Here is a 22,470-nt window from a genome sequence, read left to right on the forward strand (position 1 = left end):
AATTTATGTAAATATTCTTATATTCTATTATTTCCCCATCCTTAAATTATTTTAAAGCCTGTCTCCCTCGGTAGATTGTAAGCTCACTGTGATCAGGGGTCATGTCTACCAACTCTGTTATAGTGTACTTAACCAAGTGTTTAGTACAGTGCTCTGCACATAGAAAGCACTCAAATGCCATTGGATTGCCCTAGACCTCATGGTTGACGAAAGCCTCCTCCCCAATTCACATTTTTTTAGTCTGCTAGGAAATCTTAGTGCAGTCTTCAGTTGCTATTTTAAAACAAAAATGTCTGTTAATAACTACACTGACTCAGATTCTAAATCCTGCACCCAAAAATCCTGTAAAAGCAGGAAGAAAAATCAGTATCAAATGTGACCACAGTGTGGTTTACTTTGCTTGAACTGTGTGTTTTTTTCGTGAAAACACTAAGAATTAACACAGAGGCAGCACAGAAACAGGAAGGGAGACTGGCACTTGGAGAGGTAGGGATTAATAGCAATTGGAGTCTTCATGTGCCCAGTTTGAAGATGGGCCATTTTCCCACAATATCCCTGGGGTAGCTTTCAACAAAAACAGATGGTTTGGAGGATTGCCTAGGGATTCTATAGGATGATCCTTTTAGACTCCTGGCAGTTAAGAAACCAGTGTTGTTTCCCCAGCCCCAAGCCACTCAGCTACAGCAAAACCACATGTTCCTGCCCTAGATTTGCACGCCAATCACCACCACATCCAGCCTATCTTAAGTAAAATGCTCCTATGGAGATAGGCGGCAAGCAACACCTACTGCCCCAGGATACCATGTCTTTGCACACTGCATAAATTATCTCTCCCTCTCTCCCCCTCTTCTCCTCCTCTCCCTTTGAGACCATGGGGAGGAACAAAGTGATTGAGTGAGAATAAGTAGAAAAACATACCAACTTGGCATCATAAATTGTTAGTGTGCAAGAAATCCTGACCAGTATAAAAAATGCATCCTTTTCAGTTATTTTTATACAGCCTTTGAAGTTACTTAGATCAAGCTCAAATTTAAAAGAATGGACATAGTTTTCACCCTGTTTGGAGTTTTAGTTAAATAAAACTCTGATCCTATATACCTATATACTAGAAGCTTCACTAGAAGCAATACTTTTGGAAACAAAAACCTTCGTAGTTGATTAAAAAAAAAACCCTCTATACTTAGATAACTGGGCTCCATTAAAACTCAGGCTTATATATAACCCTTCAGAAAAGGCAAATCTTCATGAGTATTTTATAAATGAGGGGAGGAGGGGATTAGAGGAATTATTTTCACAATATCAAAAGCATTTATGTAGAACATTGAATCCCAACAGAAATATTCTCTCTCACACTCACACACACACTCTTTCTCTTTGGGTGGAGTCTTGGAACTGAAATTTATTCTTAATGAGTAATCATTGAGTCACTAGAATCCGTTGGCTAACCTAGTTAGTTTCACACTAACCTCAATCATAATTTCCTAATTTAATGCTTGTTTCCTGTGGCATAAAATGTTACAGACCCTTACACTCATAGTCTGTAGCCTTGCAAATATCTTAAGTCCTCATTACATTTTCTGAACATTTAATAACGATTGGGTACATGACAGTTTGACAAAAACAACATATGCATAAATACACACACTCACCTGAGTGCATATGTATAGCCAGTGTTCTCTGGCACACACTGAGGAGGAGTATACATATGGAGACGTGAAAAATCCATGTTCACGACTTCACACCATACTGCAGCAGGTGGAAAAAAGTGATAGGATTTTAAAGAATTCTTAAAAATCTAAACACAGAAGCCTCATACGCTTTGTTCAGTCTGTCCCCGAGACATAGGAAACAGGCTCAAATGTGGTACTTTTGATAACTAAGTTTACATTACTTTAATAATTCTATTAGACGTTTGCCTCAGGTGCTCGCCCAAAAGTACTTCCCTGATACAGTTTTCTAAATTACATCACAGTAAGAATGAAACACAATATGCTGTATTTTAGGCATTAAATTCTTATAATCTTCCTAAATCAGTTAAATACATTAAAAACCACACAATCAAAAAACAGTCTTATAGCACTATTCAAAGATCACATCAGATTTTTGCAATTCCTAAAAGGATACTGCTTTAATAAGATCCACTCCTCTACTGAAACAATTTTAACAAAACAGATCTCTAGAAGGATGGGAATTCATTTCTCCCCACTCAACACCAATTTCCTGAATAGCACAAGCTTTCAGCAGAGCCACAAAACAAAATTTGTAATGCAGTTTCAAAGATAGGATTTTCTTTTTCCCTTCAGAGAGATACTTTGGTGGAGAAGCAGTGGAAGAAATTAGATGGATGAAGTGGGGTGCTAAACTAACCAGTAGACAGGAGAAGCTTTGCTTCACTTGAAGGAGGAGTTGCCTAAGGTGACTTTGGATTGGTTCAAATTCCCCTCTGGGCAAAAACACTTGGACACCCAAACAACCAAGGAATCAACAGCACAATGAATCATAGAGTTGATCTTGAAAAATCTGAGGAAGATAAGATCAGGAAAAACGTTAAAAGGGATTTCTCAATCAACTTTGAAAAATAACACACAATTTCCGATTAAAAATTAGGCACCTTTAGAATTAAACTATTTTACTTACAGCTAGAAATGTTCATATTTAATTGCCCTGATCGACTAGCCAGTCTGGTTAGCAAAAAACAATGCAAGAGTGGACTCTTGATTTGAAGGACAAAGATAGACAGACACGATGAACAGAAAAAGCAAAGGAGAATAGTGAAGCTTCCAAACTTAACACTTGGGGCAATTCCTGTCTCAGTCCAAATTACAAGCATCTTTGGCAATGTCTGCATTCTCATCGAAGGCACACCGCCTCCAAGAAGTCTTCCCTAAGTCTTCCTTTTTCCTTCTCCCACTCCCTTCTGCACTGCCCTGACTAGCCCCTTATTCATCCCCCCAGCTCAGCCCCAGAGCACTTATGTACATGTCTGCAATTTATTTATATTAATTTATATTAATGTCCATTTCCCCCTCTAAACTGTAAGCTCATTGTGGGCAGGGGATGTGTTTGTTATACTGTGCTCTCCCAAGTGCTTAGTACAGTGCTCTGCACCCAGTAAGTGCTTAATATGACTGACTGACAATTAATATGTCCATACACTGTACACTGAATAGATCAACATAATACCCCGACTGGTTTATTGTGTGCTCTCACAATATCCCAACTGGATTATTGTGTTAGCCTCCTCTCAGATCTCCTTTCCTCCTATCTCTCCCCACTGCAGTCTATTCTTCATTCCGCTGCCTGAATCGTCTTCCTGCAGAAACATTCTGGGCATGTCATTCCTCTCCTCAAAAACCTCCAACCTTTGCACAAAAGAAAAACTCCTCACTCTTGGCTTCAAAGCTCTCCATCACCTTGCCCCCTCCTACCTCGCCTCCCTTCTCTCTTTCTACTGCCCACCCCGCATGCTCCGCTCCTCTGCCGCCCACCTCCTCATTGTCCCCCGTTCCCGCCTGTCCCACCGTCGACCCCTGGCCCACATCCTACCCCAGCCCTGGAACGTCCTCCCTCTTCACATCCGCCAAACTCTCTTCCCCTCTTCAAAGCCCTATTGAGAGCTCACCTCCTCCAGGCGGCCTTCCCAGACTGAGCACCCCCTTCCCTCTGCTCCCCCTTCCCTCCCACCCTCTGCTCTTCCCCTTTCCCCTCCCCTCAGCACTATGCTCATTTGTATATATTATTTATTACCCTATTTATTTTGTTAATGAGGTGTATATCTCCTTGATTCTATTTATCTTGATGATGTTGTCTTGTTTTTGTTTTGTTCTGTTTTGACTTGCAGCCTGTCTCCCCGGGTGAGACTGTGAACCTGTCACTGGGCAGGGATTGTCTTTCTCTGTTGCCGAATTGTACACTCCAAGCACTTAGTACAGTGCTCTGCACATAGTAAGCGCTCAATAAATACTATTGAATGAACGAATGAATGAATCAACAGACTGGCATTGCACTTATGCCCTAAATTTGTGTTTAACAGATTTTAATTAAACTACCATAATGAGCTAATCACCAGCCTTAAGTAATACTACTGCAATGCATGTTAGGTCTTACTCTTTAGACATTTTTCCTCCCCCACAAAAAAATTATGTAGAGAAGAAACACCTTTTTGAAAAAACTCATTGGTTTAGGGAGAAAGACTGCCTCCCACATGTGCTTTTTTTCAAGGGAATCACACTTCAAAAACTTGTCATTCTTTTCTGTAAGAATACATTTTTTTGACCAAATTTTTCAGATGCCCAGAGCCAAAGGTTATGGGGAGAGAAACCAGGAACTGAGAAATGAATAACAGTAGATAAGAAGAGGAAGAAGGGCACAGTAAGAGCCTTCAGAAGAGTAAAAGGATTAAAAAAAAAATTGCTATAGGACACTGGGAAGAGGGACACTTGAACCCCCACTTCGAAGAAATCCATAGAATTTCATTAAAATGGAAAATGCTTTTGGAATGGAAAGTTTGTAAGTTTCTTGAAAGCAGAGATCACATCTTTTAAACCTTCGGTGTGCTTCCCCCAAGACTTTGTGCTGTGCTCTGCACATGATAGGTACTCTATAAATACCATATATTCAAGTGTGTGGGTCTCGCCCGCTACAGCCTTCGGAAGGCAGTCTCACGAGAATACAAGCTTTATGACGAACCTGGGGCCTTATGAGAAACCCAGGGCCTCCACCCCCTAAGTCCCAGTGTGTTTACAGTCACTCCCATGCTGAACAAAACCATGAAGAAGCAGCTAAATGGGCTAGTCAGGATAGCACCATGGAATCCCAACCCAGTTCATACATTTCCTTCCAAGCTCTCCAAAGTAATCAACTTTTCCTCATTTATATTCATCAGATTTCAAAATGGTGGGGCCCAGTACGTCCTGGAGCTGACGTGACCAACAGAGCGGATCTGTGGTTATCTCGGTGGAGAGGGAAATACACTTGGATGATTGGTAGGCTCCTGGACCAGCACCAGCAGGTTATGGGAACAGCAAAATCTGACCAAAGATCAACGGTGAAACTTGAACATCTAAGCAGGCAAAACTTAGGTTAGGCTGGAGTTGAGGAGAACTGCCAAAATTCAATCTATGCAGAGTTTGACATCTGATTTTTAATAGCCCAAATGGAAAAATCAAAATAAGTTGACTCACTCTCCCTCAAGTTTAACATAGAGCCCATCGCATGGGTATAAGGTAAACAGGTGACAACACCTCATATTATTGGAAGAGATAGGGAATCGGTAAGAGGATCACTCTTAGTGGGAGCCCTAATCCAAGGAGGTAACAGGGAGCTATCTCCATCATGTAAGCGGGGCTGGAGAATAAAGCCATCAGCCCCGTGACCCCAGATTTTGGGGAGGACAGCGGAAGCTAACTCACCAGATGCCTTGAACAAACAGGGACCAGGCAGAGTGGACCTCCCCAGATTGGGAGTCCTTTTTGTTTTTTTTTGTTTTTAGCCGTGCCCCTGCCAGCATGCCAAAGGTCCCTGGCCCAGTCCCAGAACCCAATGGAGGCTCCAGGAGGAAGCCAGAGGTTCCTCTCACTCCCGCTAGGTTCTGTGGTTGGTTCAGTAGCTCTGGCTGCCTTCTAGCCCGGGTCCCAGGAAAGCCCAGGGGCAAGATGAGAAGCTCTTCTTGTCCCTGCTCTGGGGGATGCCTCAGAAGCTCTTCTTATTCATATTCCAGCTTGGAAGTTTGGTAGGATCTTCACTCTCCTCAGGCCCCAGATTTTAATGAGGCGTTTTCTTGCCTCTGATCCTGGTAGGATCTTCCGTCTCCTCAGGCCCCAGATTTTAATGAGGCTTTTTCTTGCCTCTGATCCTGTCAGGGCCCAGGTGTGGGATCTCTGTACCCACTAGTTCCAGTTCTCCAGGTCCAACTGGGGCTTCTTCAGTGCCCCCCAGGATTCCAAGGCATTCAGGGATATTTCATGCTTCCGGGAGGCCACCTCTTGAACCTCCTATAAGAGGACACCCCTTCCTGCTCCTCATGCTGATCATCCATTTCCAAATGATATGGTGACAAATTTCTCATATCAGCAATTAGGAGCTTGGAACTCCAGCACCAAACCATCAAAATCAACACATACTTCAGGACCACGAACCCATGTGAAGGAATTGATCATCATTATGGTGGTCTGGGCAATATTCCCTGCACTCTTTCATTGCTGCCGATCATGGGCCTGGCCCCAAACACTCTGCAGAACCCAGTGGCAGAATTACAGCAGAAAGAAAAGCTGATGGTGATGGGAGAAAATGGAGAAAGGTTTGATAAGGAGCTAATGATACAGGACAATTTTCCAACATCCTCAAAGTCTCATGCATTTACTGGGCCTTTCTGCTGAGCAGAAATTACAATGTGAAGAAAGGAAAAGTTGAAGTGGAAATATAGAAACATTCACAGAACTTCCACTACCATGAAGAAGGAACTTTTTACATTTTCCCAAATATTATGGTCTAGACTTCTGAGTTACTTTATTACTCTGTGGCTCAGTGGAAAGAGCACGGGCTTTGGAGTCAGAGGTCATGGGTTCGAATCCCAGATCTGCCACTTGTCAGCTGTGTGACTGTGGGCAAGTCACTTAACTTCTCTGTGCCTCAGTTACCTCATCTGTAAAATGGGGATTAAGACTGTGAGCCCCACGTGGGACAACCTGATTCCCCTACGTCTACCCCAGTGCTTAGAACAGTGCTCGTCACATAGTAAGCACTTAACAAATACCAACATTATTATTAGTTTTCAGGTGATATACCCCTAAAGACAATGACTGGATATCAATTGGCTTGAACAACTTAACTTGAGAGTTTACTTCGAAGAGGAAAGTCCATTAAAAAAGACAAAGAGAATAGGAAAAAAAACACCCCAAACTCCCAAAGTTAACAAATGTGTAAAGTCATTTAAAAATACCTTTTGCGTTAAGTTTTATTTATGTTTACAAAAATGAGAGCCAACCAGGCTAGGGAAAAACCAGACAAGGCTCATCTTGGACTGTTAGCCCCATGTGGCATAGGGACTGTACCCAATCTGATTAACTTGTGCCCATCCCAGCATTTAGAACAGTGCTTGAAACTGTTCTCCTCTTCCCTTCTAGACTGTAAACTCAGTATGGGCAGGGAACATACCCACTATTTCTGTTGTACTGTATCTTTCCTTAGTAAAATGCTCTGCACATATTAAGTACTCAATAAATACCCTTGATTAACTGATACAGCACTTAAATATAATAATCTTGAACCACAATGGTGGTGATGATCAAATATTACCTGAGTTCACTTTTACCTATTCACACTTTACCACGGCTACCAACTTTCCAATAAGTCATTCTATTTGTTTATAGTTTAAATAGGGATTTTAAAAATCAGAATAATCCTATTTGTTAAGCACTTACTATGTGCCAGGTACTATTCTAAAAGAAATTAAATCTCCAAATCTGAGAATTATGGAATATACCAACTATGACTACAATTTTGTAGACCCTCCATAATTTCTGAGATATAGTACACAAACTGTTCATAGCAATATTCAGAAACCCAGATTACCGGTTTCCATTTTTATCACAACTAATTAAAGGAGTGCATGTAATCTTATTCCTTTGCCATTTACATCCCACAAAGAAGGAAGTCATGCTATTCACTCCCGCAGACACCAACCACTTAAAATCACTTAATTCAACTAAGGGCAATGGAGAAAGATCATTTCTACTTCCATGTTTTGAACAGCTCTTAGCACACTAGTACTCATCAAATTAAAGAGAATGAAGAGGGAGTTCCATAAACACCTTGACTGGTGTTTGGAGGAAGGTAGTAGTTCCTGAAAAAGCAGGAAGTTTTTAGAATTAGAAAGATTTTATGAATGCACGAGCACCTGTTTAGCAATTCAAAAAGTGCTATAAAGTTAGCCCAAGATGATCAAATAGGGCAAACTTGGTGCGTATGGATTAAAATTCCTAAAAGTTGGAATTTGCAATCAAAGCAAGTACAATAAAGACAGCTGCCTTGTATTCATAGTTTGTAATTAAGTATCTCTATAGTAATGACACTCTAAGCACTATTACACAAGTGATCGGCATCTTTTAGTCTTTTAGTCTTCAATCTTTTTTCTTGTTTCTCACTGCCCAATTCACTATTTAAAAAACAATGTCGTTTGAAGGATATTCATTGTTAAAAGTTGAGTGACCTTGTATCTTGGCCTCTAAAGCCAAGGTGATTAAAATGATCCATTTAAAAAATGAATTTATTTCTCAAGGTCATAAAGTAACAATATTGATTTGTCTCAAACCTAATGTGTCTAGCTCTTTGCAAAATTTCAAATACCTTTTGCTAATATCTCCCTGGTCTCGATTATAGGACTTCTGCTACTCAGGTCCTAGGTATTACAGTATTTTGTGCCTACATACAAACAGGTCAGTTTGCTTTATATTCCTGGCTTTTAATTAAATCTTTATTGATAGCATGCTAATAATGTACACTAAGCAACAGGCAAACTGAGAAGTCATGTACACATGGGTCATGCATTTGTTGACACAACAGGGAGGGAGAAATCTGTTAAAGAACCAGGATTTAATTTCAACCACTGGGGCTTTTGCACCCAAGGAGCAATCAAACAATGTGACTATAAGCTTTTAGTACTGTCAGATTTTACCATTTTTTAGTTGCCCACTAAGCTCTTTTAAATATCAAATACTTCTTGCAGAAAGATACAAACATGAATTTTAAAGAGACGGAAACTGAAATATCTTACAATTCTTGACAGTTTGAAAGGGCCTCTAACGTCCGCTCAAACATCTTAAGGATGAGCTATTTAGGACAGGAGAAAAAGTACTTTTATCCATTAAAATATCCTTATTACCTCAGACCAAAACCCAGGGTTCGAGAGAAAACTGCAAACCAAGGAATAAAGCTCTGTATATCTAAAAATATGAATTATTAAGACCTATGTGGATATTCACGATTGAAATCCGATGGGAAAAAGTTGAGAAAATCCCTCATTGTATAACAGTGGTACGAAGCAGCATTCTAAGTAATTGTCATGTGCATTTCTAAAATTCTACTGCATTGTTTCTATAAATTGACAGGTTAAAAAAAATACTGATGTTTATTCCGGTGGAACGTCATTCTAAGCACTTTAAGCCACCAATAACAGGCTTGTTCGTTAGGATGGGAACAGGTTACAGAAGCAAGCCCTGGCAGAGAATAGAACGATTTCATAGGTATAAGTCTCAGCCTGAGTTAAACAGAAACGATAACCGTACGCCTCTTCAATTAAAAATAGTAGTATCTACAAAATAGTACTGGAGAAAATGTGCATAACTGAACCCCTGACTACAAGAATCAATTTCATATTTTGCTACGCAGAGTGCTCCAACAACGGTACTTATTTACAGCTCAATTTAAAAGGACAACAAATCTTTCAAACCTCTAGGCTCCAACTCCAGGCTCCTCTTTGCATCCCCAACCTAGAACTACTGTGATCACCGATATTATATTCCAGAAGTTCCGGAGGCCAGCAGAACAATTCCTGAAGGAAGTTTTGCAGTTGACAGTGCAGTGTATTTCATTCCTCACTGCAGAATCCCAAAATGGCTTCCCAGTCTCAACAAAGCCAGAAGGATCAGACTAATATGATCCAGAGCCTCCAAGTCCCCAGTGTCAGTCAGAGGCAAGCTTTAAATTGATTGGGCATTGCTGCTTTGGCCAAGCCCCTGGTGGTTAACCCATTCTTTGCCTTCCACAGGAAAATATGCCATTAATTTAGACCCGATGAATGTTGCTGGCTTTCTTTCTAAATAGATTTGAAATAAAGGACGCTTCGTGAGATTTCAAATAAAAAGAATCTTCGTTTAAAACGACAAAATGGTAATGTGAAGGAGTCTAGTACTAGCCCCATTACAGGAGCACAACTGTTTAGATCAGTTTTTCGCTTCTGTTAATAATTTAGGTCATTAGGGTGACCAATTACAGTCTGATTTATTGCTGAACAGATGGAAATGACGTATTGAAGAGAGAGCAAATAAACAAAGGTTTCTTTGAGGCTCTCCTGCAAAGGCAATATTTCTAAAACCCTTAACCAAATTACAGTTGAATTGATCTGAAAACCTGACACTATGACAAAGTCACTTAGGAAAAAATGGTCATTTAGTTTTGTTTAGACCGTATCTCTGATCAATCTGTTTTAAGTACAAGTTCAGAAACAAATATCAAACTATCAGCATTTTCTCTTTAAAATATTTCTCCCCCTTTCCAAATAAGAAATATTTTAAGAGAGTAGGGCACGTGGAGTGCAAGCTAAAGAAAACTGAATTTTGACAGGCATAAAAGTACTTAATCAGGGTGGCTGAATATCAAGTGCTTAAGGGGAACATATCCAAGTGTACTGGTGACTCTGGGGAGGGCAGAGAGGGGAAATGACAGCTTAGTCACAGAAGATGTGGCTCTTGGAGATGTGATTTCAGTAGGCCTTTGAAGGTGGGGAGAGTGGTGGAGTGTTGTACACAAAAGAGGAGGGAGTTCCAGGCCAGAAAGATGGAAACTGAGGTACAGTGTGTGAAATTGCTGTCTGAGGAGCCAAGCTGGGTTGTAGATGATCAGCAAGGTAAGGTAGGAGGGGAATGAGCTGATTGAGTGCCTTAAAACGAGTGGTCAAGTTTCTATTTGATGCTGAAATGGATGGGCAACCATTAAAGATTTTGGAGGAGTGGAGAGATATGGACTTTTTTTTTTTTTTAAATCATCAGTGCCATTGAGTGAAGTATGGACTGGAAAGGCAGGAGGCAGAGCTCAGCGAGGTGGCTGAAGCAGTAGTCAAATCACGGACAGAAAGGCAGGGGGGATATGTATATGAGTAAATGCTTAAGGGGTTGTACTTAAATCCTACAGGAGATTGGGAGCACTTGAATATTTATTTATATCAGCAGTGAAGTATAGTCCACTAGCAATTCAGAAATATGATCTTTCTAGCAGGAATAAAAAGCTTAAGAGTTTAATCGATTCTACTAGTATAAAAATGGCGAGTTACCAGACTGGTTCTAACCACTGATCTACTCTGAGAAGTCACTGAGAATACAGAACTATTCTTGAGAACTGTCAGGTGCGTATCTCAGTTCTGATTAGGCCTTACTGGCCTAGTAATTCATATGTGCTAGTAAATTAGATACAAAATAATTTTGCTAAAAATCTCAAGTGGGCCACATTCTACAGTGGAATGGCCCGCTTCTGGCCTGTGGCCACACTCTTGGATACCGCAGGCTTAGAAGATGGGGAGAATTGTGGACTGTTGGATATGGAGGAGGGTGTTACAGGCAGGAAGGAAGGCATGAGCAAGAGACTGTTGGCCAGGAAAGAAGAGAAGACGGCACCATGAACGAGTTGACTGGTGAGGAATGAAGAGTATGAGCTGGGGGTAGTGGGAGAAGAGTGTGGATAAGTAGGAGGGAGAGAGCCAACTGTGTGCCTTACAGCTGATGGTCAGGAGTTTCTTTCAGCTTGAGGAATCGAAAAACATGTTCAGAACAGTTTTTTTTAGAACGATTTGGACAGCAGAGAAAAGTATGGGCTGAAGAGGGGAGAGAATGAGGCAGAAAGATCAGGGGTTAATGCAGAATCAAATCAGGATATACGAAGTATCTGGACCATTTGGATGGAGAGGTAAGAGTGCACCCTGGGAATGTTGGAGAGGGCAAATTCACAGGATTTGATGACAGGCTGTATGGGGGGCGGGGGGTGTTGAAGAAGAGGAGGAGTCATGGATGATGCCAAGGTCGCAGTCTTCAGAGAAGGGTTGGACGGTGGTGTTGATATTTGTGATGAGAAAACTCAGGTGGAGACAGGAATTTGGAGGGTAGACAAAGAGTTCAGTTTGGGAGATTCTGAGCTTGAGGTGCACCTGGTACAAACCAAGAAGAGGCATACTCCTGGTTCCGAACAATCACAAAACATATTTGGTGAAAAGTCACACCACTAATCCCCTTTGACACTGATAAAGAGCCAAAAGCTCTGCCCAACATTATGTCCAAACCCCGCAGAGAATTTAATTTCTTCCCTCTGTTTCTCCCATCCTTCTCCAGACACAAGCTGGAAGTCTGCTATTTAAAAGCAACACAGAATCATGGTTATTTAAATTTGGCTAAAATCTTTGCTCTTCTACCTCAGCCCAATTCTTTGCTGCTTTTGGATGAAGTGGAGAAACCTCCGCTGGCTGGAGGTGGAAGAGGGAGCTGCTGCTAAGGCTGGGATCTTAGGGCCATTACCAGCTTAGATTTTTTGATTTAAAAGTCTTGCACCCATTTTCACAAAAGCAGATGGACTTAAAAATAGATTGACGATGACCCTGTTGGAGAGAGTTCAGAGATATGTGCAGGCATATTCAGAAGGATTTAGCCTTGTCTGTAGAAACACGGCTGTTCAACCTAAAATGGATTTTGTCACTGAAGTTGAAAACCCATACCACTCAGCCAAGCTTCTACTTCTGAAACCTCCTACATTGACTAATGATCACATTTACAACTTCATTTCATGCGCATTATTATGCTTTGAATTCCTTTAGCAGAAAATAATAGCCTAGCGCTATTTAATGCTACAGAATGTTAGGGCACGTTAAGGAAATGTCTATCTTTCTAGAGGCGGTGGAACAGATTCCGCCAATGGGTGGGAGAGAGATATGGTAATAGCTAGATAATGCAGTAGGATCCAGAAGGTTTTTTTAGGATGGGGAGGCATATTTATGTTAGAAAGGAGAGGAGAAGCAGCCATCAGAGTGCTTGATGGTGGTTGAGAGCGGAAGAAGAATGGACACAAGTGTTTTTCTCACCTTCTTAAAAACACTTAAAAAAGAAGGTGAGAAGGGGATGGGGTTGGAGGTGCCGGTGGAGAGCATAGATTTAAGAAAGCAGACAGGAGACCTCACCTTGAAAGACATCTGGGAATGATGAGAGAATGGACGAGGGGGTAGGAAGGAGTGATTTTGAGGAGCTCATCCCTGAGTATCTCAGTTGTCAACTAGGACCTGACTACTAATCCCAGCTCAACCACATGTCTGCCGTGTGACTGTGGGCAAATCAATTAACTTCTCTGGGCCTCAGCTACCTCATCTGCAAAATGGGGATTAAGAGTGTGAGCCCCCTGTGGGACAGGGACTGTGTCCAACCTGATTAACATGTACTTTGAACGGTGCTTGGCAGTAAGCACGTAACAAGTACTATTATTATTAGGCCAACAGGGCGATAAAAGGGGAGTTGGGGACACGGGGGGGGGGGGGGGGGGGAATAGGGGGGGGTTCAGAAGGAAGTTAACACTGAAATAGTTGCTGAGGTAATTAGGCTTAGGAGTTGATAAGGGAGGAAAAGTAGCATGGCTCAGTGAAAGAGAAGATAGAGATAACACATGTAGACGAATCAATTATTAATATTTATGGATCCCTTTACTGTGTGCAGAACACTGTTACTAAATGCTATGGGTGAATTTCAAGTTGGCCGAAATTGGCCTGGCACCTGGATTTCCATCAACAGCCTCTGAAGAACAAGTGGTGTGATCTAGGGATAGTGGATAAGACCGACGGAGAGGCAGAAAAGTGAGGATATTGAGAATGTGATGTTGAGGATGTGGGTTCGTGCATCAAGGGAGGGGAGATCGGGGAGGGGAACCAATAACAACCTGGATTACAGGTCATTAATCCTCTGTACCTGGAGTCCAGAGGATTAGATATCAAAGGAATTAGCACAGCAGCTTCTACAGAAGCATACCTAGGAAAAAAAAAACAGACCCGAGGTACCAATTTTTCATTTTGCACTTGCAGGTGAACTTGGAGTTAGAGTTTTGGAGGGGCAGGGGGCAACAAGCAGGAGGAAGAGGGAAGAGGAAATAAAAAAGGAGGTGCACTACCTCCTTCTCCACTGTCACCTTTGGGGTCTGCCCGGGGGCATTGAGCAGTTCCTCTAGCCCCACCTCAAAGCCCAGTAAGAAGCCACCCACCTGCTTCATTCATTCATTCATTAGTATTTATTGAGCGCTTACTATGTGCAGAGCACTGTACTAAGCACTTGGAATGTACAAATCGGCAACGGATAAAGACAGTCCCTGCCCTTTGATGGGTTTACAGTCTGGTGCCCTCTGCTTAGGCAGCCTGGGGGACTCCCTGGGGTCGGGATGGGGATCAGAGCTCCACAGCTGGCAGAGTGGTAGCACATCTCTCATGGGACCATGCAAAAACACTGTTTCTCAGTCAGATCCACTGTCCACAGCTGTGGCTGCTGTTGCAGAAACAACCCAGCTCCATTGGCGACAAGATCCTGACCCAACAGTGGCATGGGCCTTCTGAAGCTAATAACCTCACCTCTTGATGCCAACTGCGTGAAGGGGATAGCCCCTTTAGGTCCCATGGAGCTGATGCCTATGTCAGGATGCTTCCTCACATAAATATTCATATCTGCCAGGCCCTCCCCAACTCACCACCCATGTTTGCTCACTCTCTCTCACACACACACACCTCTCCCTTCACAAATAACTGCTCGTAAAATTCAAGCCTCACCCCCTTCCCTACATATGTAGCTCATACTAAAACATTTACCCGCAGAAATAAAGTGCTCATGCTGGACTGAATACACTCAAGGGTGGGGAAAGGCAGGAGGATACAAACACAAATATACATTTTCCATATAAGTACAAGAGACCGGGAGAACAAATCAAACAATATTGGGCTAAATGGACAGCAGTGGCGACAGAATACCTAGTCTGGAAGAAGACACGGCATTTCTGCCAATAAACCATAAAAGACTACATCTTATCTTTTCATACACTGAATGGGCTAAATGTTGGTCATTACATTTTCTTCACCCGGAACAGCTAGATCACTTTTTAAAATATTTCAAATTCACAGCTGTTTCAGGAGCAGATAAACACACATTTCTCAAAAGTACATTTAACTACAATAAAGAATGAAAACTGGATTATTTCTGAAAGAAAAAAACAAGGCCAAGCCCAGTTTTAATGCCTGTTCATGTCCTTTGAAGAAAATATGGACTATCTTTAAAGTAGTCTCCTTCATGAAAATAAAGCTACTTTAAAGTTAATCTGAATGAACAGCATTTGTGTTAGCTGATTGCAACTCTTGCATGAAACAAAGAAATACAAAGAATAATTTGGAGAAATGATCCAAAAAGTATTTGGCATTTGCTTTATCAAATTTATGTTGATTCTAAAGAGATTGCACTACGTGTCACAGAAAAAGTTAGTGATGGTTAGAAGCTTCCTGCAAAATATTGGCAGTTGCTTTCTTATGGAAGTCCTAGAAAATACTTTTGCCCCTGAAGAGGGTAGGCACTTTAGCAATACTTGTCATGAGATATTTTAAGGCCTTTTAATCTTACTTCCAACCTATTCTTCTCTTGGAAGCATAAACCTTATTCATCACAAAGTTTGAAACCATTTTACACCTACACCTTAGATATTTCTCAGAACCTCTGACATGTTTTCACGGGTAATTCAGCACGCTAAGTTTGGGAGTGCCAGGCTTAATAACTATGTTGTAAATACAGACAATTAAAAACACCGTAAATCAATCTGAAGCTCACTAGTTAAATAAAGTGAGGCAACTGCAGTATATTATATGAACAATTAAAAGTAGTAATACTGAGCTTGGCATCGAAAACCACTATATACCACAGGTTTACAAGGAAACCCTAATAAAAGTAAACCTAATTAAAACATTCAACCCTTCTCCTTCTAGAAGCAGAGTAGGCAAGTTGAAGTCAGATACAATAAAACTGGTCCCCAAATGTGAAGGGGGCAGAAAGGGTAGACAGGTGAGAGGGCTGTCTTCAACTTAATAGCACTTCTAAGTTGAAAACAGCCCTAACAACTAACAGTTGTTAGTACTTAGCGCTTAGTACAGTGCCTGGCACATAGTGAGGACTTTAACAATTGCCATTAAAAAAATGTTCTGCCAGTGGGCAGGAAGAGTAACCATTTTTAGTTAGCATGGTCATTTTCAAGGTACCTAAAAACCCTAAAGAATAAGGGAAATTACAATTCCATTGCTACTTTCCAACCACTTCCCATTTAGCCCAACTCTGGCCTCATGGAGATTGGAAGCAGGTGGAGATAATAATGTTGGTATTTGTTAAGCGCTTACTATGTGCCGAGCACTGTTCTAAGCGCTGGGGTAGACATAGGGGAATCAGGTTGTCCCACGTGGGGCTCACAGTCTTAATCCCCATTTTACAGATGAGGGAACTGAGGCACAGAGAAGTTAAGTGACTTGCCCACAGTCACACAGCCGACAAGTGGCAGAGCTGGGATTCGAACTCATGAGCCCTGACTCCAAAGTCCGTGCTCTTTCCACTGAGCCACGCTGCTTCTCTGATCCACCCTGAGAAACTGACCGTCTAAGACACTGCCCACCAAAAAGACATTAGTAACTCAAGTGGCACTTTCCCAAGTTCTTAGTCCACTGGTTTGCACAAAGTAAGCATTCAATAAATACCACTGAATATAATTAAAAATATCGATCGACTGGAGTTACCTTACAGCGAAGCATATCCCCAAAAAGAGCCTCAAATTTGGGGTTTTAGCAAATAGCCGAGTTTCCCCACAGTGAAAGCACATCTAGAAAGTTCACTGCAGGCAAGGATACTTTCCCAGACACTTAGTTCAGTGCTCTGCACTCAGTAAGCACTCAATAAATACCATCACGTAAGAGGAGGTATGTCACATTCCCCCAACCAGACTGCCAGGGTGGACTGTCTGAAAAACCGGTAGTTAGGAAAATAGATCACAGAATTGGGAAGCAAACAATTCTTTTTGATTAAATGCCTTGTGCCTAACTTCCCAAGATAGGCCTCTATTGGAGCAGAAGGAAATCTGCTCTCATGAGACCTTCTGGGGGGGGGTGGGTCTGACAAAAATATCTTCCTGGTGTCCAAGAGAATGTGGTTATGCACAAGAACTGTGGGGCAAAATTTCCAACACCACCCCTCCGGTCCACCAAGCCTGGAGAAAAGCATCAACGTATGAAACTGGGAGGGCAGCACGGATATACTGTACACATGCTTCACGTCTGCCCGCCCCGGGAGCCCTGAATTTGGATGGGGACTTTTCGGATTTAAAGATATTATAAAAGATAATTAAGATACTGAGAAGCAGCATGGCCTGGTGGAAAGAGCGCAGGGTTGGGAGTTGATGGAGCTGGGTTCTAATCCTAACTCTGCCATGTGCCCACTGAGGACCTTAAGCAAGTCACTTTTTTATACTTCCTGTTCTCCCACCTACTTTGTCTGTGAGCCCCTTGACCAAATGATCTTGCATCTGCCTCAGTGCTTAGTACAGTGCTTGGCACAGAGTAAGCACTTAAATACTATCACCGTTATTATTTTTCTATCTACCCCAGCACTTTGTAGAGCACAAGCACAGAGTGAGCACTTAAAAACCACATTATTATTTTATCTATTCCACAGCTTAGTATAATTCATTCATTCAATAGCATTTATTGAGTGCTTACTATGCATGGCACATAGTAAGTACTTAATGATAATAATAATTATTATGGTATTTGTTAAGCGCTTACTATGTGCCAAGCACTGTCCTAAGCACCAGGGTTAGACACAAGGTAGTCAGTTTGGACACAGTCCCTGTTCCTTACGGGGGGGGGGGGGGGGGGCTCAGTCTTAAGGCCCATTTTACAGATGAGGTAACTGAGGCAACGAGAAGTGAAACAACTTGTCTGAGGTCTCACGACAGACAAGGGGCAGAGGCTGGATTAGAACTCATGGCCTTCTGACTCCCAGGCTGGTCTCTCCACCATGCCATGCTGCTTCTAACAAGTACCTCAATTATTATTATTATTATTGTCATCCGGGAGATTGTCCTTTCCAGTGCACTTCTCTCTTTTCCGTCCTCGCCTTTCACAGCCAGAGAGATCTTGGAGGGAGGGTCGGAGGGCCGGACAGCTTGGAAACGAAGTTTCTCCTCCTCTAGACTGAAGCTCGCTGCCAACTCTGTAAAATCGCACTCTCTCCCAAGCGCTCAGTACAGTGTTCTGCACACTGGAAGCACTCAAACACCGGTGGTTGACTGAGAGAAGCAGCGTGGCTTTAACAGAAAGAGCCTGAGCTTGGGAGTCAGAGGACGTGGGTTCTAATGCTGGCTCTGCCTCTTGTCTGCTGGGTGACCCTGGGCAAGACGCTTAACTTCTCTGTGCCTCAATTCCCTCCTCTGTAAAACGGGGGTGAAGACTGGGAGCCCCACATGGGACCACCTGATCAACTTGTACCGACCCCAGCGCTTAGAGCAGTGCTTCGCACATAGTAAAAAATACCATCAACATCATTGTCTGTGGCTCAGTTACCTCATCTGTAAAATGGGGATGAAGCCCGTGAGCCCCCTGTGGGTCAACCTCATTGCCTATATCAACCCCAGTGCTTGGCACACAGTAAGTGTTTGGAAAGAGTACAGACTTGGGAGTCAGAGGTCATGAGTTCTAATCCCAACTCCGCCAGCTGTCAACTGAGCGACTTTGGGCCAGTCGCTTCACTTCTCTGTGCCTCAGTGACCTCATCTATACAATGGGGATGAAGACCATGAGCCCCATGTGGGGGCAACCTCATTACCTCGTATCTGCCCCAACGCTCAGAAGAGTGCTGGGCACATAATGTGAGCCAGTTGTTGGGGAGGAATTGTCTGTTGCCGAACTGTACTTTCCAAATGCTTAGTACAGTGCTCTGCACATAGTAAAGCGCTCAATAAATGACTTTGAATACCCTCCTCATCATCATTCTCTGTGCCTCAGTTCCCCATCTGTCAAATGGGGATAAAGATCGCGAGCCCCATGTGGGACAACCTGAGTACCTTGGATCTACCCTGGGGTATAGAACAGTGCTCGGCACATAGTAAGTGTTTAGAAAACACCCCCATCATCCCCATTCTCCGTGCCTCAGTTCCCTCATCCGTAAAATGGGGATGAAGACTGTGATCCCCACATGGACAACCCGACTACCTTGAATCTTTGGCGTTTTAGAACAGTGCTCGGCACCTAGTAAGTGCTTAAACACCCCATCATCCCCATTCTCCGTGCCTCAGTTCCCTCATCCGTAAAATGGGGATGAAGACTGCGAGCCCCACGTGGGACAATCCGACTACCTTGACTCTTTGGCGTTTAGAACAGTGCTCGGCACCTAGTAAGTGCTTAAACACCCCCCATCATCCCCATTCTTCCGTGCCTTCAGTTCCCTCATCTGTAAATGGGATGAAGACTGCGAGCCCACGTGGGACGACCCGACTACCTTGTATCTACCCCGGCGCTTAGACAGTGCTCGGCCACCTAGTAAGCGCTCAGCGCGAAGCAAGGTGGCCTTAGCGGCAGAGCCCGGGCTTGGAGTCGGAGGTCGTGGGTTCTAATCCCGCCTCCGCCACTCATCTGTGTGACCTTGGGCAAGTCACTTCCCGGGGGCCTCAGTTGCCTCATCGGCAGAAGTGAGGAATTAAAAAATGTGAGCTCCAAGTGGGACCATCTCACGACCCCCGCATCCACCCCAGCGTTTAGAACGGTGCTCGGCACATAGTAAGCACGTAAGAAATACCAAGGTCATTTATTTCTAGCAGTATTAGGATGGTTATCAATAAGCAATACCGTTATCGGGACAGCGATCATTGGTCGAGGGAGTGCGGGGTGTCGTCGGGCGGGCGTCCGGAAGCCGAGGCCGTGGGCCTTCCCCAGTCTGGAGGGCGGTTGGGGGGAGGCGGCGGGGGGCCAAGGGGCACTGAGGGGGGAGAGCACTGGAGGGGGGAGCACTGGAGGGGAGCACTGGAGGGGGGGAAGCACTGGGAGGGGGGGAGCACTGGGAGGGGGGAGCACTGGAGGGGGGACCGTGAGGGGGGGACCTGAAGGGGGACCTGAAGGGGGGACCTGAAGGGGAGCACTGAGGGGGAGCACTGAGGGGAGCACTGAGGGGGACCTAAGGGGAGCACTGAGGGGGACCTGAAGGGGGGCACTCAGGGGGGGAGCACTCAGGGGGGACCTGAAGAGCACTGAGGGGGGGGAACCTGAAGAGCATGAGGGAGGGGAACCTGAAGAGCACTGAGGGAGGGAACCTGGGGGGGGCCTGGGGGAGCACGAGGGGGAGCACCGAGATGGGAACCTGGGGGACCACTGGGTGGGAGCACTGGGGTGGGAGCACTGGGGAGGGAGCACTGAGGGGGGCCCTGAGAGGGGACCTGAGGAGCGTGAGGGGGCACTGAGGGGGGCACTGAGGGGGCAGTGAGGGAGCAGTGAGGGGAGCACTGAGGAGAGCACCGAGGGGACCTGGGGGAAGCACTGGGGAGGGAGCACTGAGGGGGCCCTGGGGGGCACTGAGGGGAACCTGAGGGAGCACTGAGGGGGAGACTGAAGGGGCGGGGACCTGAGGGGGGCACTGAGAGGGAGGCACTGAGGAAGGACCAGAGGTAAGGTCCGTCCGTCCGTCCGTCCGTCGGGCAGGGAGGGCGCGGTAAGGGGGAAGGCGACTAGTGAGGGGGCGGCGGGGGAGGAGCAGCTTCGGGGGAAGGCGGGCAGCGAGGGGGCAGCCACGGAGCGGCCGGGAAGAGGAGGAGGCGGAGGCGGCGGAGGCGGTCAGGGAAGGAAGGGGAGCGTGGAGGGCCGGCGCGGGAGGAGGCTGAGGGGAAGGCCCGGGAGCGGAGGCCCGGGAGCGGAGGCCCGGAGCGGAGGCCCGTCCTGTCCTGTCCCGTCCCGTCCCCCCGCGGGCCCGCACTCACCCGAGACGACGGGCTGGCGGGGCGGGGCGTCCCGACCGCGCCGCTCCGCTCCGCTCCTCACACACCGGGGCAGGGGAGGGGCAGGGGGGGGGGCGGGGGAGGGGCAGGGGCGGGGCGTCACCGCCCCCTCAGCCCCGCCCCCTCGGGGCCTCGCGCTTCCCGCGAGGGCGGACCGGCGCGCGGGACGGGCGCGCGGGCAGGCGGGCAGGCGGGCGGCGGGCGGCAGCGCCCCGGCCGGAGGCAGCGGGCCAATCAGCAGCCCCGACGGCCCAGCCCGGGGGAAGGAGGACCAATGAAAACCCACACCTGCGGCGGCTCGGCCAATGGAAACTCCACACCTGCGCGTCTCGGCCATCCTGGCGCGCCCAGGGGCAACGCCCGGGCCGGCGGAGCCGCGGGCTGCCTTTCTGCCTTTCCCTCATTCAGTCATGCAGTCATTCAGTCATTCATTCAGTCATCCAGCCATTCAGTCATCCAGCCATTCAGTCATTCCATCCATCCATCCACCCACTCATTATTCATCATTCAGTCAGTCATTCAGTCATTCATCGTCATTTCATTCATTCATCCACCCACTCATTACTCATTCATTCATTCATCGTCATCCATTCATTCATCGCCATTCATTCATTCATCCATCCACTCACTCATTATTCATTCAGCCATCCATCCATCCACTCACTCACTCACTACTCATTCATTCATTCATCGTCATCCATTCATTCATCGTCATTCATTCATCCATCCACTCACTCATTATTCATTCATTCATCCATCCATCCACTCACTCACTCATTATTCATTCAGTCAGTCAGTCATCACCATTCATTCATTCATATTTATAATAATAATGTTGGTATTTGTTTAAGCACTTTACTACATACCGAGCACTGTTCTAAACGCTGGGGGGAGATACAGGGTGGATTCAGGTCCCACGTGAGGCTCCCAGTCTTTCATCCCCATTTTTCCAGATGAGGGAACTGAGGGCACAGTTTTCAAGCGCTTACTATGTGCAGAACACTGTACTGCTACTAATTAATGATGTTGGTATTTGTTAAGCACTCACTATGTGCAGAGCACTGTTCTAAGCGCTGGGGGAGATACAGGGTCATCGGGTTGTCCCACGTGAGGCTCACAGTCTTCAGCCCCATTTTACAGATGAGGGAACTGAGGCCCAGAGAAGTGAAGTGACTCGCCCCAGTCACACAGCTGACAAGTGGCAGAGCTGGGATTTGAACTCATGACCTCTGACTCCCAAGCCCAGGCTCTTTCCACTGAGCCACGCTGCTTCTCTAAGCGCTTGGAATGTCCAATTGGGCAACAGATAGAGACCATTCCTGCCCAACGACGGGCTCACAGTCTAAACGGGGGAGACAGACTATGACTTTCTATTTACTTTATTAATAATCGTGGTATTTGTTAAGCGCTTACTATGTGCCAAGCACTGTTCTGAACACTGGGGGGGATACACAGTGATCTGGTTGTCCCAGGTGGGGGGCCACAGTGTCAGTCCCCATTTTCCAGATGAGGGAACTGAGGCCAGAGAAGTGAAGTGACTTGCCCAAAGTCACACAGCTGGCAAGTGGCAGAGCGGGGATTGGAACCCATGACCTCTGACTCCCAAGCCCGCACTCTTTCCACTGAACACGCTGCTTCTGTGTAGATATCTATGATTCTATTGATCTATTTTGATGGTGTGGA

The 22,470-nt window shown here is 45.1% G+C and overlaps 1 protein-coding gene across 8 annotated transcripts in view; it reads right to left on the reverse strand.

Moving 5' to 3' along the window:
• Positions 1 to 20,785, reverse strand: part of SUN1 (Sad1 and UNC84 domain containing 1) — a 55,409-nt gene extending 34,624 nt beyond the window's left edge. For 4 of the 8 annotated variants that reach the window (XM_016225552.3, XM_029051976.2, XM_007655993.4 and 1 more), the window contains exons 1-3: positions 9,449 to 9,628; positions 2,368 to 2,520; positions 1,650 to 1,746 (exon numbers count right to left, since the gene is read on the reverse strand). In XM_016225552.3, the coding sequence (XP_016081038.2) occupies positions 1,650 to 1,726 (77 nt within the window). In that variant the 5' untranslated portion in view covers positions 1,727 to 1,746; positions 2,368 to 2,520; positions 9,449 to 9,628. Of the gene's footprint in view, positions 1 to 1,649; positions 1,747 to 2,367; positions 2,521 to 9,448; positions 9,630 to 20,769 lie in introns of those variants that run through there. The other 4 variants (XM_029051981.2, XM_039911088.1, XM_029051951.2 and 1 more) reach the window with 3 other exon arrangements.
• Between the last annotated feature and the right edge of the window lie 1,685 nt (positions 20,786 to 22,470).

The sequence above is a fragment of the Ornithorhynchus anatinus genome, chromosome 2, assembly GCF_004115215.2.
Source record: "Ornithorhynchus anatinus isolate Pmale09 chromosome 2, mOrnAna1.pri.v4, whole genome shotgun sequence".
Taxonomy (NCBI): Eukaryota; Metazoa; Chordata; class Mammalia; order Monotremata; family Ornithorhynchidae; genus Ornithorhynchus; species Ornithorhynchus anatinus.